At 33.1% G+C, this 23,306-nt stretch overlaps 1 protein-coding gene across 1 annotated transcript in view; it reads right to left on the reverse strand.

The window, feature by feature from the left end:
• The window catches only part of Phip (pleckstrin homology domain interacting protein), a 107,772-nt gene that overhangs the window by 74,482 nt on the left and 9,984 nt on the right, over positions 1-23,306 (reverse strand). Inside the window, exons 5-6 of the mRNA XM_063226930.1 lie at positions 16,779-16,929; positions 16,598-16,696 (exon numbers count right to left, since the gene is read on the reverse strand). Coding sequence (XP_063083000.1) covers positions 16,598-16,696; positions 16,779-16,929 — 250 coding nt within the window. The remainder of the gene's footprint in view (positions 1-16,597; positions 16,697-16,778; positions 16,930-23,306) is intronic.

Here is a 23,306-nt window from a genome sequence, read left to right on the forward strand (position 1 = left end):
GGCGGTCTGAGCATCTATTTGGAGGATAACATGCATTATAGTAACTATGGTCGATATGCTACTGTCTTGTCTTTGAAATCTAGTGTCATTCCCCATTGTTCTGTTTTGTTTTTTTCTTCAAAATAAAAAGAAAAATCATCTTATTCGAATCTCAAGGACCACTGACACTTTAGACTCACATGTTTATTTGTTAAGAAAGTGAGGACATATGAGGTAATGATGACTATGTTACTAAGATGTATTTTAATTTTTTGATCAAAATTTTATAAAATTCTCAGAATGCTGAATTTTATGAAAATATTTAACATCAATCAGCTATAAAAATATGATTGCTGGGTTGGGGAAGTAGATCAGTGGCATAGCACCTGCCTGGCAACTACAAGATCCTGAGTTCAAGTCCCATTAAAAAAAAAAAAAAAAGACTGTTGGAGATAATAAAATATCAAATCTATTACTTCACAATGATGATCAACACTGAGAATTAGTTTATGTGTATGTATAAATCTCAAAACGATTTAGATGAATTTTACAAAAATCTTTAAAAACCAGAGACAATAAACACTGCCTCAGCAAAACCATACTGTCTTTTCACATAAGGAAATGTAACTGCTGTCTTAAGCATAATGGTTTTTTTTAACTCTTTAAGCTAAGCTACAATTATGTTTTGATTTTCATTTTGGGAATCAACAGGAAAAAAATTCTTTCAAAAATCACTTTAGTCAACTTTTCAAGTAAAACTTTCAGAAACACATTAAAAGTGAAATATTATAAAACTATAACACACATCACTTTTGACATGCTTAACTACCGATTAACAAACTACTACATACCTATATTATGACTGTATCCTAAAAGAGAAGGACCTTAGAAGAATCCTTGCCTTCAACCAATTTATAAACACATGCAACATCACTAAACGATATAATATACTGCAAGAGTGAGATCTAGAGTTCCTAGGTACTAGATTTGTGGATCCAACCTTATAACTTCAGTAGTTAAAGAAAAAAATGTTGTATACGTTTCAGCAGTTGAAGTACAAGTGAGGCTGAATTTTAGGACAGCAAGATCAGATCAAATAGATAAATAATTTTACAAAACTAGAAAGCAGAATAATTACTCTAGGTATCACATTCAGTGAACTTGTATTTCCTATTGTATCACTGCCTTAACATATATCTCCCCTATTGGATTTTTTTTTTGGTAGCGAGAATCAAACTCGCAACACTGAGCTTGCCAGGCAGACGTTTGTGCCCCTGAGCTAAATCCCTAACCCCCCCCCATTGGATTTTAACTAACATTAATAACAGAAATTCTCTTGTACAGTATTTCTTACAACTTAAGTGCAAAGCTTTTAAAACAAAACAGTGTATCAAACATCTTAATAAGATTTGTAATTTATAGTTCTGTGTCAAAAAACAAACGGCAATTATTCTTTGTATTAATAATAATTGTACTTCTGAGAAAAAAGAAAATGTGTCAAGTCATAGCAATTCTTAAATTTTATTAAGCGAAAATATTGATTTTTAAAATGAACATGCAAAAAGAAAGTTCATTGACATTATCTTAAATAAGCATACACAACAGATTTCAAAGTATATTACTCATTTTTCTAAGAATGACAGAAAATATCCTCAGAGTCTACTAAAGGCACTCAATCTTTTGTACTTAGCAATTTTTCTTATCCTGCAGATTTAGAAAGTTACCTGTTCTAAAAGACTGGTGAATTTCAAATACATTCTAACTTGTTGCCCTTTAACATGCTTCATCTGTTTAAGACTCCAATGTTCCTCATTTCATTCAAAATAAACCCCAACTTCCTCAGACATCAGGTCCTTCATAAAAATTTCCCATTCCCTCTCTGACACTGCTACTTCTCTTTGGTCCGTACCAGCTAGTCTTTAATTTCCTTCATGTTTTCAACTCAAGCTGTAACTTGATGTCTTTGCATTAATGCCTAGACTGCTGCTTTTTAGGGGTACCCTCCCAAAGAACCAATTCATTACTCCACCAAAATTTTAGTCCATTCCCTATTAGCACTTGCAACTCCTGATGTTCTTTATGTAACTATATGTGATCTTTTTTAAATTTTTGTTTTTATTAGCAGGTTTGTACTACATAATGATTAAATTCATTACAGAATGGGTACATGTACACAACACATCTTTATTCTTTTTATGTCCCTTTCCTCTCATTCCCTCAATTCCTTTCTTGGTCCCTTTCCCATGTGCCAAAGATCTATTTCCCCATTTCCGAATGCCAACATTTTATTTTGCTCTTTGTTTTTATGTTAGGCTTCCCATATAAGAAAAACCTTGTGTTTTATTTAAGCTTGTGTGTCTGATTTATTTCATTATGGTCTTAAGGTACACCCATTTTCCTAAAACTAATTCAAATTTATGCCACTTTACAATATAGTAGTACTACACTGTATATAAGTATTTTCTTTATCCATTCATGTGTTGATGCACATGTCCAGTATCACTTACACCTAATACTACATTTATTATGTACTCCTTGATTATTTACAGCCTCTTTTCACTATAATACACTTTGTATAGCAAAATCTTTCATCTGTTTTGTACTTAAATTAGCCTAACAGTGAAAACTATGACTAATGCCTAGCAGATAACCAATACGTATTTAAGGGTATTACTAATAAATTACAGTGTATGGTCTAGATCAAAACTCCCCCAATAAAGCTCACGTTCAGATGCTGGAGCTTTGGGAAAGGGATTAGACAAACAATGGGGGTGCTAACTCAACCCACTGATTAACCAAGGGTTGAGTTCACCGCTAAGTATGTTAGGGGGTGCAGTCGAGTTGGGAGAAGTAGGTTACTGGAGGGACATAGCCGTCCAGCCCCTTCTTCTTAGCTCTTCCCCCTTTCTGTGATTCCTGGCTGCCATAAGGTATATATATACCCTCATCATATTCTTCCTCCACCACATCCTTCAGAAATGAAGTTTCCACCTTGGAACCAGCTGATCATGGCCTGATACCTCTAAAACATGAGTCAAAATAAATTTTTTCTCCTTTAAAATGTTTCAGTATTTGCTTACAGTGACAGAAACTTGACTAATGCAGGATAAGGAAACAATTAGGTTTAGGAATAAAATGAAAATGAAGGATTTTTTAAAATCTAAATTTAACTTTCAGAGAACAGAAGTAAATATAGCTATCAATTTTCTGGAAATAGATCAGTAAATGAAACAGAGATTCCAGAAATCACTGTTTCCCATTTGAAGTATCAGTCCCTTAGCATCTGAAGTTGAAAGAAAGAAAATAATGAAAACTATTATTTGTAGCACACTATTCATAAACAAAACATTTTGAAACAAAATCTATATACATGAGTCTACAATTGTTAAAAAGACCCACACTTTCTCAAATCATCTCTTAAATGTTAGCTGTAACTACACACCTTACTAGTTTACATGAATCACTTTTCAAGAATTTATCTTTCTTATCAAATACTAGTACACTCAATTTAGAAAATAAGACCTCAACTGAAAGAACAATTCATAATTCTACCATTCAAAGCAACTACCTTATATATTTTGCAAGTTTTCCTCATAAACAACGTTTTAACAACTTTGTTTTTAAAAACAAGGCTTAAAGTTTGACAGACTTGTGTTCAAATATACAGCAGACTTTAAGTGCTGCATTTATTTTTTTAAAAAATGGAGGCTTTAAGTTTGACAATTTGTGTTCAAATATACTAGATTTTAAGCAAGCTATTCTACATAAACTTCAATTTCTCCAAATTATTATAGAATCTTTCCATCTTCCACAATTTACTTACTTCCATATTATGCCTCCAATTCAAAAATTTTACACACATGTTCGTCTGTATTTCTCTTCTTTCACTACTTCTGCTTCAATCTAAAGTTTTCTTCTACTCAAACAACAGCATAATAAATGTCCAGGTAGAATTTTCTTTACATTGGTATCTTTCTCTTTGAGACAGAACCTCACTATGCAGTTGTGCTGGCCTTGAACTCACTATAGCACACATTGGTCTCAAACTCTGTGATCCCTGTGTTACGACTTCCAAGTGCTGGGACTGTAAGAGTGTGCTACCACAACCAACTCAAGATTTTCTTTGTGGCCTATATTTCTCAATTAACTTTTTAATGTATCCATAATTTTAAAACACATCATTTAAGTCTCCAAAGATATTTTTTTCTTCTCCCAGATAATCATTTACTCCTGCCTTTCCATCTATTAATCTTTCTTATGTTAAACAATGATTACATTACTCTATATACATTCATGTACAAGGCCGATGACCTGTCCTCCAGTTTATTTATATGCCATTATCACGAACCATAATTTTGTAATGCTTTAATATTTATCTGAGTACTGTTCTTCATTATGAGAGATTCTGTAATGTCTTTATTCTTCATTATCCTTAAAGGTAAGCGAAAAGTTAAATGGTCAGAAATGGCAGTATCATTTGCTGACAAAGATTTATGCAGGAATATGGTTCTTTCTTCATGTAACTGGACCCATTTTTACTAGATTTCAGAAAAAAAAAAATGCACACACATCAGTAGTACAAACACCTGCCTGGAAAGCACAAGGTCGTAAGTTTGATCCCCGGGACAAAAAAGAAAAACATGAACATAATAAAAATTATCCCAGTTCCTCTCATTGTACAAAAACTATTCATATATCATGAAAACTAAGACCATAAAAACCCATGGCTACCCCCATAAACTGCAAGCTTCAATATACTTAGTAACTAATTTTTGAGGGTAGTAGAAAAATTCCAAATAAAGAATGAACAAGTTTAAGAGTAGATCTTTTCTCCTTTTGCAGAGTACTTCATATGGATAAATACACAGACAAAACGCAACAGATTATCCAAGATCAAAAATCAACTAGAATTTTAAAATTTTAAAATTCTATTTTTTTGTAAAAAAATAAAATTACTATGAATTTTTAAACTTTTAAAATGCAGAAGTTAGTGTTTCATTAGTGTTTTTTGACTGTCAAAAGCAATGTAACAGGCAATACACCTACTCCAATGAAGGAAAGTTATTACCCAATCAATCAGACCTGGAGGACTCCAGGACTAATGCCTACAACTTCTAACAACTCAGGAAACTAGAGTGCTACTGGCAACCTAACAAATGCAAGGAGAAGCATGTGTCCTAATTTCTAAATCTGGACAATTTTTGTGACGTGAGTAGAATAAGACAACAAGAATATGTAACTCACCAAGAAAGCATCTCAGTATAACTTTGGTCCTTTTCTGGGCAGAAATACTCAAATAAGAAACATTACAGTATTTTCTCAGGTTTAAAATAATTTCTATTAAACTCTTTGTGGGGGGTTGATGGGACACTGGAAACTGAATTCAGGGCCAAGTACTTATTGAGCAATATTCCTACCCCTTTACATTTAGGCAGGATCTGGCTGAGGTTGGTCTCAAGTTTGAGATCCCTCCTGCCTCAGCCTCCCCAAGAGCTGATATTACAAGCGTATACCACCAAATCCAGCTTAAATTCATTTTTTAACACTTTCTGACCAATTCTATAACCATGATTATCATTGAAGAAAATAACTGAAGGAGGGCATCCAAATTTCACGTGAGTAAAATGCAAAAGTGACTATAATTATTAGATATAGATAATAAACATAGAAAAGTTTCCTAAAATACAGAAGAATTCTGAGTAGGCAGTACCAATGCTTCATGTAATCTCCACAATTCATGTTAATGTTTGTAAATATAAAACTAATGTTACTGTAAAGTGAAAAGTAAAAAAATCTATGAGATCAGTAAACTACAAAAGTAGTGATAAAACCAAGTACAAGAGAAAACATAAACTCAATTTATTTCTCATACATGCCATAGCCAATTTTAGACAGCAAATAAGACTCCCTAATATAATGCTGTGTTTATTACCAGATACTCAACAGAACAATTTCTATAGAAATGTTACGAGTTCATTGCAAATAAAGCTGTTTATAAGATGCTGATAAAATCAGAATTTCTACCAAACAAATGTACTGTGTGACATATAGCATGTAAGGCATACATGTTTTTGTTTACTGAAAAAAGTTCTAATTAAAAACAGATGTGATTGTGTTGACAACACCACCACCCAGCCCAAGCCCTCAAAACTGCAACGGTACAACACACAATTACAATTCTGTAACACCTGTTATCCTAAAAGCCTGATATGAATAAAGAGGAAAGCTACTATGACTTGAGCTATAAGAGGGTTTTTTTGTTTTTTTTTTTAACCAAGGATCGAACTCACGACCTCACGCTTGCCAGTCAGGAGCTTATGCCACTGAGCTAAATCTCCAGCCCACATAGTTGATTTCTAAAGCACCATCTAGTTTCCAATAACTAGTAACTGACCAATGAAAGAGCAAGACAAATACAGCTCCAAAACAATAAGCTACGAAAACCATCCCCAACTTCAGTTAAAGAATAGGTTGCACATTAGAAAGATAATCCTGTGATCAGTTTCTTATCCATTTAAAAAAAAAAAAAAAAGGCAGTAAGTGATAGAGAACAGAGGAGTAAAAAAAAAAATCATCTGGGCATACATTACCCAAAACAGCTTCCCTATTTTACTACCATAACTCATTAGTATGCACAGTAGCTACTCTCCAAATCTGCCCAATTTGGGTGTTTAGTTGTACTTCTTGTTTGAAAACACTGTATTTTTAAGACTTAGCATGTACCATAACAGAAAAGTATGTCTGAATGGGAGATCCCAAACGCTAACTAAAACGAAACAAAGAAAGTAAATAGCTAATGATCAATCCCAAGAGCTAAGAAAAAAACTTCACGAACTGAGTGCAATATAGAACAAGACTAAAAACAAGAATACTGTAATTACTAGTAGTTATTATTCATCCCCCTCGTTTTATTTCCTGAAAACAAGTATGATGACAGTCAAATACAAAATAGTACAGTGGTATAGTATTTTCAATTTTGTAGCTCTTACATTTATCTTAATGAAAATTTGTTTTTAAAAAGATCTGGCAGGTAGCACTGTAGATATCAAAGCCAGTGGCCCATGTGCATGCTAAACATGTGTTCAACCTTCTTGGGCTCTACTTTTCTGTTTTATATCAAACATTTTAGTCATTCAATTTTGATACAATAAACACAGAGCACCTATGAGTTAAGTATGGAATAGGAGATGTAATGGAAAAAGAAAAGATACTGGTACTTACCCACTTGAAGATTGCAGTCTAGCAGGGAAGAAACAAATGAACAAGGACTTACAATAATAGTAACTGTTAACAAAAGGTCTAAGAAAGTCTTGAATTATAGCAAAGGGTTCTAAACATATATGGGGGAAGTTTATCAGGAAGTCTGGGCCTATTCTGAAAAACTGACATTTAAACTAAGACCTGAAAAATAAGCAACCAAACAATGTTGACAAGAGAGCGGTATATTCTAAGTTGAAGCAACAGCAGGTACAATGGCCTGAGATGGGGAAAGCGTGGCATTAGCATCAGAAAAATGCAAGGTAGTACTAATACATGAGTATAATACATGACAAATGTAAAGAAAAAAACACAGAGGAGAAAGGGACAAACTATTTTCTAAGCTACACTAGGCACCATGACTAAGTTCCAATAGTAATATCTGAAGGCTTTTAGACAGAACAGGATGGATTCATATGAGTTGATTTGAGACAATGTATTAGTTTTCTCCCTTAACCACAATGAGAAGGGAATAAAAAAAAAAGACCTACAGAAAAACAAAAGTCTGAAACCCAAAATTTAGAAAAAATGTAATCAATCTGACACCAAGATTCCTACCATTTTTTTCCAGGAATCAAGATCTACTCTCCAATTCAAGTATGTATCTGAGATACATTCAAAATATACATACTATTTCTTTCATGGGGGATTTCGGGTTCTTTGTTTTGTTTTTTGGGGGTAGGATCTCCCCATACGGTTTAGGCTGACCTTGAATTCAGTGATCTTCTTGCGTCAGCCTCCAAGTGCTTAATATACCATGTTTCATTGTTCCTAGAGTTCACATACAGTGGCATAATTCAAAAGGCTGTTATACACAAGTAATAAATGGATAGAGCTGGTAAAACATAAATGCATAAAGAATTTCACAGAAAAGGCAAAAAGGTGCTATTTAAATGTGACATAAAGTTAAACATGTAATATATGAGGCAAAATAACCCAAGTTCTAGCTACACTAAGTCATTATCTCTTTAAGATTTGGTTTCCACATTTAATAAAGTTGGGGTATTTTCCACAGCTGTGATACACAGCAAGTGAAACAAAACATTTTTGCAAGCTCAAAGGCATTTTACATAACATCTATATGGACTGTCCCTAAACAATAAAATCCTCATGTATTATAAAAGTTAATTTGATCAGTTTTGTTTTTACTTTCAAAGGGTTTTGGACCAATTTTTCCCTGCAGTCATAAGGGGCTAAACAAATTATACAAAAACCTACTTAGCCTGACTATAAACTTTCTAGTTTTAGAGATCTTTTAGTAAAATGTTCAAATCTCTAAATCCAAAAAAAGCCTGAAGAAATTCAAAATATAAAAGTCTCTACCTTGTGAGAAAATATGATAATCTGTGTCATTTATAAAGACAGGCATTAACGTTGGGAAAATGCATGATGTAAACTAAAAAAAGCAATGCTAAGTGCTTCCTAATCACTGCTTGTCAGCTACATTACACAAAGGGTGGGAGGGATATCCTTCATTGTGACTAACCTAAAAAATAAACCAATTCTATTATTCATGACAGACTTTAAAACAAGCTACGAGAGCACTAATTTAAACTTACCTAAGAAAACCTCTCATTCTTCAGTTTCACTTTTGGTCAATACGAATTGGAAAGAAAATTAAACAAAAAAAAAAATTAAATGTCTACCTCATGTATTTCAAACTATGGTATAAACAGTAATGATTTCCCTAAATTAAAAAAAAAAAAAAAAAAAAAAACCCTACAAGTGAAAATAAATCTTGGAAATCCCTGATAGCTAACTTGTTTCTAAGTGTCAAGAATGAAAGGCACAGGGGAGGGGGTGGGTGTCTAAGGCGGTAAGAACAAGAAAAGTAATGCAATTCAGGGAGGAGATTAAAAAACAAGCCAAAAAAGAAACAGCTAAGTCAGAAATGATTAAACATAAAACACAAATTTTGACTCTAACTCTAGGATTATTAACAGAAGAATGAGTTCTAAAAAAACGATTCTTGAGAAAACAATGAACTAATTAAGAGTATATCAAACTATGAATGAAGTATGAATTGAAAAGGAAAGAAAACAAGACTAAACCGAAAATATTTGAAAAGTTAAGAGGAAAAACTTACAATTATCAGTTTACTGAATAATATGGTAATCTAAATTATGTTAAAATTATATTAAATATTTTACAATAAAAGTAACATTTACCAGGAAGAAAACAAACATTTGAGACTAGGGGGGTAAATTCCTGATTGAATAAATCTTAATTATTAACTACCAATAATTTCAAGACAATACTGAAAATACTGGCAAACTGTAACACTGAAAAGTGAGATTTTCATCTAGTTTTAAGGGTCAACAACACTGATTTATTTCAAATCAGTTCTCTCAGAAAACCCTGAAATTACAAATAAACATAAAATCTCAGATTTAACATTAATTGGATGTTTGGGTAGTAAAATATTTTAAGCCTAAGGTACTTTACTTCCTTATAGTCAAACGTTTCTTGAGCAACAGTTCCTCCAAAATTCATTATCCTCACCCATCAAGATTATAGACCAGTAACCTTCCTTTAAAGCAGTAAGTGCAATTACTGATAGAAGTAGCTAAGTATCCAGGTAAAATACTAAAAAAAGATAAGAAATGGAAGAGGGATAAAAGTTTACTTTGCTAATATGTTAAATGTAAAGAAAAAGCAATGCACTCATGAAACTCCACTTTATTATAATCTTCTTCAAAGGATAAACATGCCTTTTAAATTTCTTTAGATATTCACACTTAATGAAGATTCTTAAAAAACCAAAAAACAGGAGATTCCTGACCTTACCCTATCTATGTCCATGTATTATTGAAGTAGGATTTTAAATTAGGCAAACATTGAGTAAACATTATCTTAAAATAAGCACAATGTGAGTAAGGAGGTAAGAGAAAGGACAGCATCAGAGATTCAGTATTATCTAATGAAAGTAAATGTTACTATGACAGGCCACACTTACTATCTTCATAGTAAATGAACAACAAAAGAACACACTGACGAGATCAACTGCTTTTGTTTTGGTATTACTGTTTAGTTTTGAAAAAAATATTGAATGAAAGAAGTTGCAAAATACTAGAAAATAGCTGACCACTGTGAGACTCCTACACTTAAGACTGACTTCCAGTGCTCACTTTGGCAGCACATATTCTAAGAGAGACTGAATTCCAGTCCAGTTTTCGTAACTTAAATCACAGACTAGAGGCATAAAACAAGTAAAGATTTACAAACAAATAAACAAGATTTAAAAAGATACTAAGACATGCTCAAGTGATTTTTTGGGGGGAGGAGGTACTGGAGATGGAACTCACAAGCTTGCGCTTGCCAGTCAAGTGATTCTTAAATTGTATAGGTATGGGTTTTAATAGTCTTACAAACTGATAAGCTTGTTCATTCGTAACCTTAATATCATAAAAGCCAAGGTTTTTTTTCTTACTGTAAAGTTATTCTTGGACTAAGTCTCTATTCCTCCAAATTTCATATTCAATTTCTTTACTCCACATTCATATTTAAACTTTGCTTGTACCACCTTAGAATATCAATTACATCAATTACTTACTGCTTTTAAATTTAGTATTTCTAATGCTAAGGAGTTGTGCCTGTAAGAGCAAGAAAACAGTTCCTGTTGTGTGGAACCTAATAGTACAACAGAAGAAAGAAATGTAATTAGCCTCTACCATGTGACAAAAGCAAAAGTAGAAAATTAACTTAATTCTGCCTAGTGACATCTAAGCTGACTTCCAATGTACAGGTGAAGAAATAGGATAGGATGAAAAGAAATAGCATGAAAAGTTTCATGTGCCACATTAAAACAGTGAAGACTATCCCAAGTCACTTGGAAAAAAAAGATATGATATGATCATATTTGTATTTCAAAAAATTTAGACTAGTAATAATGGGCCCTCGGATATTGGCAATGACTGGAACACTTTTTTGATTGCCAAAATGGGAATGTAGGTGCTACCAACATTTAGTGGGCAGAAGCCAGAGATACTGACTACTATCCTACAAAGCAGATATCTAACAATCTATAATAACAACCTATAATAAAGTCAATAGTGTGAAAGTTACAAAAAATTGGTTAGAGCTAAGTCTTAGAAGAATAAATTTAGGGACAGATTATCATCTAGTAGCATTTTAAGTTCTAGAACAGGAACTATGTTCTGTTGATTCAGAAACCCCAGGTTATACTCCAGTGCCAAATATGAACTCAGCAACTCAATAATTACTTAATGAGTAAGTGAATTAGGTAGAACTCCAGAGAAGTACCAAAATGATCTCGAAGTGGCTCTGGCAATGGTTCTAAAGAACAAAATTCTAAAGAATAGAAGAAAATAAACAGTTCTCATTTACTACATAGAGTTAAAAAATAAAACAAAATTACTTCAGATTTCAATCTTAAAATAACAAGTAGCCATTGTTGTTTTCCTGTTATCCTGCTTTGAAGTTCTGTACCAATTTCACCACTTTGTTTTGACTGGATTTATTTTGTTTTGTTACCATTAAAATGAAATCTTAAAAGAATGAAAAAATAATTTTCAGAGAGCTGATTTCTATTTTGAGGCTAATGTGAGATATTCAAAAAGGCAACCAGGGGCTGGGAATTTAGCTCAGTGGCATAAGTGCCTGCCTTGCAAGCAGGCAGTCGTGAGTTCGATCCCTGGTACCGATAAAAATGAAAAAGACCAAAAAAAAAAAAAAAAAAAAAAAAAAAAAAAAAAAAAAAGGCAACCCAATGGTTCGCATATCCAACAAATTCTAATCCAGCCCTTCATCAATCATTAAATAAATAAATAAGCAAGTAAGCAAATCTAAAGTGTAAAATGCACCAGCCTGGACCTTGGATCAAGAAAATATAGTTAGTGGAAAAACTTGATGATGTATGAATAAGGTTTGCTGTTTAGGCAATGGTAACAGTCCAATGCTGGTTTACTAGTTTTGAGAAATGTACCAGCATACATTAAAATTACATTAGGAGTGAGGTTTGGTGGTACATGCCTGTAATCCCAGCATCTGGGAGGCTGAAGCAAGGGATCATAGTGAGTTCAAGGCCAGCCTGGGCCACACAGTGAGCTCAAGGCCAGCCTGAACTACGTAGCGAGACCCTGTCTCAAAAAGACAAGAAAACAAAACAAAAAAAACAACAACAACAACAACAACAAAAAAAAACATTAGAAGAACCTTGAGAGGAAGATATAAGAGCTCTCTGAATTATTTGTGTAACTTTTCAATAAATTTCTTATTAAAAAATTGTAAATTTACTTAACAAAACTATCTCAAATGTGTCAAAACTTCAGGATCTGGGATCCATGACATAAACCTGTATTGTAAATTAAAATGTTAATTTTTTTCTTACATCTATTCCTACTTGATAATAGCACTTGATAGTAACTTGGTATGACCACAAAAAGAGCAAAGAAAACTTTTAAAGGTAGTTAGGTGAGAAACAGCAAAGAGAAATCAACAAAAGGAGCAAGTCAATACAACACACATTGATAATTCAAGGAAAGCCTTCTAACCTGTAACACCTTAAAATGACATACTGCATCAAAACCATATTTAAAAATCAATAGTCATCCTGTCTGTGTACTAGAAACAAACTTACGAAGAGAAATTACAAAAACAACACCTTCACAATAGCATCAAGAGAGGCCCAGGATTTAGCTCAGTGATGTAAGTGCCTGCCTTACAAGCGTGAAGTCATGAATTCAATCCCCAGCAAAAAAAAAAAAAAATTAAGTACTCTAGAATTACTAATAAGTAAAGAAATGAAAGACTGCTATACTGACAAACTACAGCAGTCTGAGAAAGAAGATGGAGGAGGATATCAGAAAATGGAGAGTTCTTAGGTAGAACTAATACAGTGAAAATGATACTTCCAAAACTGTTATTCAGATTTAATGCAATCCCTATCAAAATATACATAACATTCCTCACAGACCTAAAGAAAATAATCCTAAAAGTCTTATGGAACCAGAAAAAACCTAGAACAAAAGTAATTCGAAGTTACAAGAGCAAGCCAGGGGACATCACAATCCCCGATTTGAAATTACATGGGGGAGAGGGGATGACAGACCTGAGGATCAATGAAACACAACAGAAAATGCAGAAATAACTCCAAACATACTCAGTTATCTTATCTTTGAAAAAGGGACAAACAACTTCACTGAAAGATAGTATCTTTAATAAATGATGGTGGAAAAAAAAGATCAAACCTAAACTCTCATCTGTAACCACGCACTAAACTAAAATGGAAATGAATCTAAGATTGAAATATTACAACAGAAACAATCTGCTGGAAGATAGAAGAAGCAAAACTGTTAAAGACAATGGTGTAGGCAAAGACCTTATAAACAAAAACCTTGATGGAACAGAAAATACTACAAAGAATCAACAACTAAGATCACGTCAAATTAAAAAGCTCTAATGCACAGCAAAAGAAACTACCAGGTGAAGAGACAACCTTGAGATGGGAAAAATCAGACACCCACCAAGACCCAGTACAAATAATAGGCATCTGAAAAAGATACTTTTCAAATGAAAAGTACAAAAAGCAAATAAATACATGAAAAAGTATTCAACATCACTGACCATTGGAGAAATGTAAATTAAACAACACTGAGATTCTATCTGACTCCAGAAAGAAAAAAATGGAAACTGTGCTTTTGTAAGTCAGAAGGGGAAAAAGGCTAGAGGGAGGAAAGGGAAAGGGGGGGGGGAATGCATTACATACCATGATGAAAAACACATAAAAAAGGAGACCAATGAGCATCTTTTCCCTATCACGTACTGTATTCGTAACTTGACAGAGGAAACTGTACAATAACTATACCATGTGAATGCTGATGACATGACACTTAGAACAAATGTTATTTTGATCAGATCAACTCTTTCACAACTTCAGAAAATATTACGTAAATACAATTTTAAAAGAAACTGGCATTTTTAGTATAGGTTATTTCTCAATATAAAAATTTTCTTGAAACTCAATGAAAGGAGAAAAAAAATTAACTTCTAACAAGAAAGTCTTCTAGAAAGGTATAAACAATGACCAGCTTAGTAATTTTTATTACCTGAGTGATTCAGTCACATTTATATTGACACAAAAGCTTGTGTCCATATTGATAGATTCCTCTACATCCACATAAGCAGTATCTACTCATCTGATTACCAATGACCTTAGTTAACATACTTTATCTGATTTTATTGATACTTGGTTACCTTTTTTCAAACATAACTAATATAAATTCTGTGGTATATGTCACCTACTAGGAAGTTTAGTTGGGAATAAAACATAGCGCAAGTGGAGTCAAACAGTTCAAACTGAATCCTAGCTCCTTATTTCACTGACCAAACACTTCCATGCTTTAGTTTCCTTGCCTGAAAAGTAAGAGTAGCTTCTTCCGACAGACTATTTAAGGTTTTAAAAGAGAACATGGAAAATACCTTAATATAGTGCCTGGCACACAGTAATTACTTACACAGTCAATGTAAGAAACACATTATTTATCATCAATTACTTACACTTTCATTTTCTATCCCAAGGCTGCCTAATAATGTGAAGAACAAGCACAACATATTCACCTTATTACATGGATCTGCAGTTTTTCAAAGACGGGATAAACTTTCCCCTACAACATAAAGTGCCTATAAAATCCTGCCTTCCTTTTCTTTGAGGAAAACTACTGTAACTCTCCGTATAATTTGCAAAGTGCAAATATACCCTTGTGTCTCAATCCTTTGTTTAAAAGGGTGCTTACTATATTAAAAATTACATACTAAAATTACTAATTAGGACAACCTATATTTAAAAGTGTTCTTGACTACTTGAAAATGCAAATATCAATAGAATCTTCTGTGCAGTGGGTCAGAACAAGTGACACAGAACATATTTCAGAAAGTAAAAAGGATGTAAAACATCTGAGGGTAACTGAAGATAAAATGAGAAAGTCTTGCATTTGTTTAACTCAAGTTCTACAGAAGAGAATGGAGCAGGTAAGTGATTTTAAAAGATAATTACCAAGAATTGAAAGTTTCAATGAAAGATTTTAGTTAAGATTCAAAAAGCCTAATAAAGCTCAAACGAGAATAAGCTCACTGACACCATAGTCAAACTGCAGAATATCAAAGAGAATGAAAAATCTTAAAAGCAATCACAGAAAAGGGTAACTTCAAAGCAGTAACAGGTAGACAATAGAATAATATAAGTTCTTTCCTGAAATTCTTGGTCCTTGAATTTTTGTAAGTATCATATATGAATTTTATGCAAAAATTAAAAACTGTAACCTTTGGAACAAATGGGTTAAAATCGACTTCTCTATGCTATTTTTAACATATGCTAAATAAAAGTGTACAAAGAAGGTGAAAATAAAACCATACACTATTTTTAACATATGCTAAATAAAAGTGTACAAAGAAGGTGAAAATAAAACCATACACAAGTAAACAAAACAAAAGTTACACAAAATTATAATGACTATCCGTGCAATAAGTACCCAAAAAAGGAAAAAAGATTCAGAGTTAAGAATAAAGACAGAGTAACAGCCCTGGCTGGCCAGGATGGCAGAAGCAGGGCAGCAAAGAGACCACATTTAAAACACGAAGGTCTCCAAAATTCAGGAGCTGTCTTCATGGTAAATATAAGTTCAGCACCATTAAAATATTATGATCTTTTATGTTCCTTTGAGCAGAGGAGTAACACAACAATGACACAATTAAGTAAAACTAGAGCTACACAGTATATTAAAAAGGAGAAAGGTACGGAAAAACAAACCAAGAGATCTGGTTTAGAGGATGCCTTTAAGTCTAGTAATAGCAATGGATCTGCAAAGCATTTCAAGAGGAGTATTTATCTGGAACAGTTTTCTTCTTTCAAACTTTCTAAACATATGCACAGTGTCTCTTAAAAGATAACTGAACTACTTTTATTTTCTATCAGAACTATGATACTACCACCCACTAACTCAACCTAGTATTATACATTTTTATTAACAAATTTTTTTTTTTTTTTTTTGAGAGCGTCTCATGTAGTTCAGGCTGGCCTTGAATTCACTACATAGCCCAGGCTGACCTTGAATTTTTGGTGATCCTCTTGCTTCAACCTCCAGAGTGCTGGGATTACAAGTGTGCACATCACATGCAGCTTATAAACAAATCTTTATAAAAATAAATGCACTAATGAACTAGTTAGTCTACATAAGGAATAATGTACATAATACATAATTACACATTATGACTTGTTATTAAAGCTATTAAGAAAAAAACTGATAGTTCTTTTCCAATATTAATGTATGTATTATAAAGTTATCTGATCTCACAGTAACAAAAAATCCTTTTTTATTTCTCAAGTGCATCATGAACAACTCACCAATGCTGGGAGGACTACCATAGTTAACTGGTGACTCGGGTGGTCTTCCACAGTGCAATGCAGCCAGAGCAGATCCTTTCCACACAACATGCTTGCAGCCTATTAAACATACATAATTTTATGCATACAAACACAGAATGTTAAAAACAAAGTATGTATCTATCCTATTAGATTTCCTTACTTTTATTTGTGCGTAGCAAGGACTGTCTTCCAGCTCCTAATAAAGTCTGTACTCCAGGAACACTTTGAGGAATTTCTTGTTCAAGAAGAGGTCCTAGTCGATGACATATTTGCAGTAAGTGATCAGGTGCTAGATGTCTATAATACTTCACCTATTACATGAAAGACAGAAGTATTTCCCATGAAACATGACATAATTCTTTATGTTAAATAAAACATACTCTAAACATATAATGTTTTGCCTATGCAAATTTTTTACTTTACAGTATAGTTCACATTTTTTGAAATCACTTGACTCACTTGACTCAAGGATGAGGTAAGCTACCCTAACCATTATGTAGCCCACTGAGAAGAAAAAAAAATATTAAACATGAATATAACATAAGAAATTGTAAATTAAAAATGCTTGTCAATGTCAAGTAAACAATTAAAACTGTATAACATTATTTGGTATATACCAATTTATCATTTTCAAATTTTTAAGCAAAGATCCATCCAACTAAATTTTAATTCGTTGAGATTTTGACATTATCTTTTTTTTTAAAAAACCTCAGAATTAAGAATTAACACAAGTGTCAAAAATATATTCTCATTACAAAATTTAAGAAAATAAGGGGCTGAGGATTTAGCTCAGCAGCGTAAACATCTGCCTGTCAAGCAGGCAGTCATGAATTCTATCCCCGGGACCAAAAAAATTAAAAACACGTCTACACTAAATTTTCTAATTTACCAAAACCCTTCTAGAAAGCAAGACAAATTTCAACTGTTAATTTAAACAAGTTTTAACAAGAAAATAAACCTACATTTTAAGGACTCCAAAGTATCTAATTTATGCTAGCATTGGAAACCATGATGTGAAATATTTTTTATTATCATTTAGTAAATAGACAATATTCACAAGAAATATACTACTATCTCACTTTATATTGGCTGTCACATTCATTTCTCATCATAGTACTCTATTACTCTCATTTAACTGTTCTCACACTACACTCTAGGAATCCCTAGAGATTCTACAAGAATAACATTTGAAAAACACTGAAACATCATTTGCTTTTCACTATTTCCTCATGAGAATATGATGAAAGTTGTCAGAGGCCATGTAGATCTCAACAGACTGAACATATGGGATCCTCACAATCTTTATTAAGCAAACATTAAACATTTAAAAATGTAAGACAATGTTAATGTGTTTTGGAAAATAATTACATTACCTGTATTAACATGAAATAAATCTGTTAGTATTTGATAGGTTCCCAAATGTTATATTTCTAATATGTAATGCTAACATATACTCACATAAGCAAAATAATCCTCAGTATTTTTTATTAGCATAAAGAGGCTCTGAGAACAAGAAGTCTGCAAACTGCTCTCACATTCACCACATACTGGCAATTTTATCATGAATTCCTAGTATAAGAGCAGGTAAGGAGATGAATCAATTCATTCCATCTCACATTATCTGTCATACTGTAACTGCAGACTCATTATTTTTTTTAGTTGGTAAACACTAATTTCCAAGCTAGTACCTGTAAAAGAAATCCACCTCACTCTGTCATAATATACTCCTGTAACGAATACAACATGGAGCCATACTATAACTTGCTAAGGTAATTTGAAACAGTAGTCTGGTAATGCAACAGGTGGCCATTAAGTCATGGTAGAATAAATACCGCATCTTTAAAAAGTATGCATAACACAAATTATGCATATGACATCCCTGCTTAGAAGATTCACAACACACACTGACATTAAAATCTTTGAGATGACCTCAGATAAATCTACACACACTTTCCCATCCTTTTTAGGTACAACATCCCATTTCCATTAATAGTATCATACTCAGAATAGACTTTAGGAAATAAGGATGATTATATAAACTGATAGAAAAAATATTTAGAACAGAATATGGGTCTTAAAAATTGTACTTAAAACTTTTCTCTGATCTTCCCCAGTAAGTTCTACAATCCTACTGTACAAGGTTAACTAGTAAGCAAAGCATTTCAGAATAGCTAGATAATTCTGAATGTGCTCATCCTAAGGAAATGATCAATGTACCATAGGATGGTTATGCTTAATATCTTGATTTGATTATCACACAATGTAAAGTTACAAACAGCAAACATCTCATGAAATATGTATAATTTTTATGTATCAATTAAAAACAATTTTAAAAATTTTAAGTGATAATTTAAACAAGAATGTCTAGAATGTTCAGTGTTCATTTGTTTTAAATGTATATATTTTAATGTAATTTCTTAAAACTGCTCAAAACTTAACAAAATAAAGTACATTACTTGCTAACTTCAGTTTTGTGAAGATACTAGTTCAGCGTCCGCTGACAAAATACCATTTAAGGTGGTTCGCCTAAGAATTCTTTTGCTAAACGTTTTTAACAAAATATGAATTCACTTTTTCTGACTCATTTCCTTTGATGATATAAATACTTTAACCAACTTTCACTTTAAAATTAGAAGAAATCTTTCAATTTACAAGCTCATGTTTTCTCGACTTCTGAGACTATAAAAAAGCTGATCCCCCTCTGCTGGTAATTGCTTTACCCAACCATTTCCACTGTTCAGTCTCCTCTGCGTCTCAAGCTATGCCTCACTGCCTTCCATGATCCATTCGCATTACTCCTGCCCTTTCTTTCTGTACATTCTTTGTGTTCCCACACAACATTACACTTCATTTGAAATGTGCATTCATCCCCCAGCATTCTATAGTACTTACTCTACCCCACCGTTCTTAATATATTTTGTTACACTTGAGGGGAAGCTAGTAATTCTGATCTTTATCCCCAAAGAAACACTTATTAGGAACTACCCTTTTCTAAGGGTAAAGACCCTTACACAAAGGTCAAGTGCTGGCTAACCTGTCTTATGCAATAAGACAAAAGATTAGATCTTATTTTGGTAGACTGTTGTTACCTATAGTGTGGTACTTACAGTTTAAGTGCTTAATATAAATTATTAAATCAACACATAAGAATATGTAAAACTGACTTTTCCAGTCTTAAAACATTTTACTACCAATCAGTACAGAAAAGCAATGTAACAACTTTGTATTTACAGTCTGTATTTTATCCTCATGGTTTTAATCTTTTCACAGTCACAGAACTTACTCCAAACGAAACTGTAGACAAAAAACGTATTTGGAAGTATTTTCTTAAGCTGCATCAGGGAACATATCTCACACTACAGTACTTGACTGCGTGCTTCCTCTTAGCAGTTACTAAAATAATGGCAAAAAAAAGTCTTTGGCAGTAATGAGAATAAGCTAATTATTATTCTTTTTCCCAAGAGACCAACTTTTGAGTCTTCTTCCTCTCATTCTATTAGCGTATCTTACAGATTGGAAGAAAGCTGAAGCTTCTTTTCTCCCCTTCAAATGTACAAAAGTACACCAGTACCTGTCCTGTTTACCATAATTATACCTCTTAGTATAAAGATCTAATCCTTTAACCTATGTTTTGAATCTTCTTTTCTTTTTTTTTGGTCTTTTCGTTTTTATCAGTACCAGGGATCGAACTCACGAATGCCTGCTTGCAAGGCAGGCGCTTATGCCGCTGAGCTAAATCCCCAGCCCCTTGAATCCTAATTTCATAAAAATTTTAAAAGATTAGCCCACTACATTCCCTTATGTTCACTAACTCTTCTCAAGTAGCTCCTATCTATACCTATATTTAAACATGCTCAAATTGCTCCCATTTTATTAACAAGAAAAAAAATTCCGACTGGCTCCCTATTAGCTATCCCCATCCAATTTTAACACCCCAGCTGCCACCCTTTCCTTAGTTTCCTTCTTCACAAACATCCTTTTTAAAGAATGGTACACTGTCACTTTCATTTTGTCTGTCATCTGTTCACCTCAGTCTAGATTAGCATTTGCCCTCTTCATTTCACACACATAAAAGCTTGTATCAAAACTTCATCTTAACTGCTGCTACAACCAATAAACATTTTAAAATCTACACCTTAAGCGTCTCAATAATCCCTAACCCTGTCATTCAATTTCCTCCTTTATAAAGCCTTCCCTACTATATAGTCCTTTGTTCCTAGCTGTAACTTTTCCTCCTTTATTTTTTGATACTGGGAACTCAGGACCTTGAGCTTGCCAGGTAGGCTATAACACAGGCCTGATTCCTTCTTTTACAGGCTTATACTGTACTCTTCTATCTGGCCTAGAAGTTCCTTAAAATCCTGCATCCCAGACCCTGGGTTCCTCACACTATATATTCTCTCCATGGACAAGTCTTAGGCCAATAATTCCCAAGTTTACATCTACTATTAGGTTTGCCAAACATAAAAGACAGCTACAGTCTTACAGCCTCTTAAAGGCTCAACATATTTAAGAGTGAACTAATAGATTATGTTAACTCTACCCCCAAAATGCCTGCTATCCAGATGAACAGTAACACTACCTATCCAACCTTAAAAGCCAAAAATCAGTCACATTTTTTACACTTTCCTCTCCCATCTGTTTGCCTAATACCCAGTCACCAACTCCAACTGTTTTTTCCTCCTACCCTTAAATCCATCTAGCTTTACCTCCACAATTACAGCAGATCATGTTCAAATGGATTTCGAAGGGAACTATCTTCCCTATATTTGCTCTTTCCTTTCAACTCATCCAAACCTATTCTCAATTTAGCAGTTAGAATGCTCATTGCAAAACACATATGTAATCAGGTCACCCCTACTTAAGACACTTCAGAAGCTTTGCTTGGTTTTTGGATAAAGATCCAATTTCTTACAGCAGTCTACAAGTTTACTTCTAGTTTGATTTGATACATTTCCAGCCCCTACACCAGCTCTCTCGACACAACTGAGAAATAACTGGCCTTAAACTACTCTTATACACTCTTTCTTCTGTCAGGCTTTTCCTATTTTCCCCACATTCCTCTTACCCAAAGAACTCTTTTATGTTGTCTTAGTTACTTGTCTCTCATTGCTGAAACAAAATACTCAACACCCAAAGTTAAGAGAGGGTAGAGGGTAAGTTTATTTAGTTCACAATGTGTAGAGGTTTCAGTCCATAATTGGCGGGCTCCAAGCCAAGGGCACATGACAGAGGCAACAGTTCAAGGCACCGGAAAACAAGAGTAAAAGAGAAGACAGAGAGAGCAAGCCTCCTTTCCTCCCTTATATTGAATGCGGGTTACTCACCCCATAAAGGTGTGGCACTCACATCCATAAAACCAGCATTGGACCGTTAACAACTCTAGAAGCCTCCCTCCATGACTGCATGAGGCTTTGGGAGGCACGACATATATGCTTCAGAGTGTTAATCCAAAGTAAATTCTTTTGTTCTCATTTTTATACTCAATTTCTTTTGTTGCTTGTATACATTCTGGAACTTTTTTTAATGAGTAAGTTTGTGATTATACATTTAATAGTACAATGACTTAAAACCCTTTCTTCTCTATTTCAATATAAACTACTAAAGAACAAGGTCCATGAATCTTTCTGCTCTCCCCCTCTGTCTCACACACAAATAAAACAGCATTTTTGCCTTTTTCTAAACATTCTTTATAAACATATTATACATACTGACATCACTCATAAATATTACTCATTTGAAAAGTAAACATTTTAAAAATTGAAAGTTCATTTAATATTGTGCATGATTTTGATTTTCAAATTGGTAATAATCTCATATCCTTAATTTTAACTTACACTTTTTGTTTTGTTTTGTATTTTTGTATTTTTTACCAGTACCAGGGATTGAACTCACAACCACACGCTTGCAAGGCAGACGCTTATGCCGCTGAGCTAAATCCCCAGCCCCTAACTTACACTTTTTAACTTTACCAATATTAAAAAGACCGCTTTGATATTACAATAAAATCTCTTATGCATAACCATACATGGATTCTCAGTAATCTGTTGTACACTATTTTTCTGAGACAGGGTCTCACTGTGCAGTTCTTTATTTATTCATTTATTTTGGTTCCAGGGATTGAACTCTGCTGTACACTGTTAGTAGAAAAACTCAACATTCTCAATTTCTAATACTCATTACTTTCTGTGACCACAGATGCTTTCGAATTCTCAAGAATTTCAACACATAAAAGATAACCAACTCATAAAGTTAAGTGTGATAACATATTGATTATAAACTAAATGCCAGGCCCTATATTACATAAATATATAAAAATTCAGTTTAATTATTTTAACAATGCTAAGATGTATATACAACAGTATTTTTATTCTCATTCCATACAGCAACCTTTTGGCAAATAACACATAAAGAATCAAGGCATTCTAGAGCCTACATTTAGACTGCTTCACTAATTTAACTACTGCTTCAAATATATTCATATATAAATGTATAAGAGTACCGAATTACCAAAGGTAGACAGTTTGAATATTGTCAACATATTCAGGTAAACCTGAGAAAGAAACATTTTACCTTTCACTTTCACTACTAAGAAAATGCATAAAAGCACAAATTCAAATAGGCAAAAGGTAAAACTATGAAAAATCTAAGAATTAAAGTACATTTAACTATAATGATACAGTGACAA

The sequence above is a fragment of the Cavia porcellus genome, unplaced genomic scaffold (genome assembly GCF_034190915.1).
Source record: "Cavia porcellus strain 051 isolate PalLab524CR breed Dunkin Hartley unplaced genomic scaffold, mCavPor4.1 scaffold_16, whole genome shotgun sequence".
In the NCBI taxonomy this organism is placed as follows: Eukaryota; Metazoa; Chordata; class Mammalia; order Rodentia; family Caviidae; genus Cavia; species Cavia porcellus.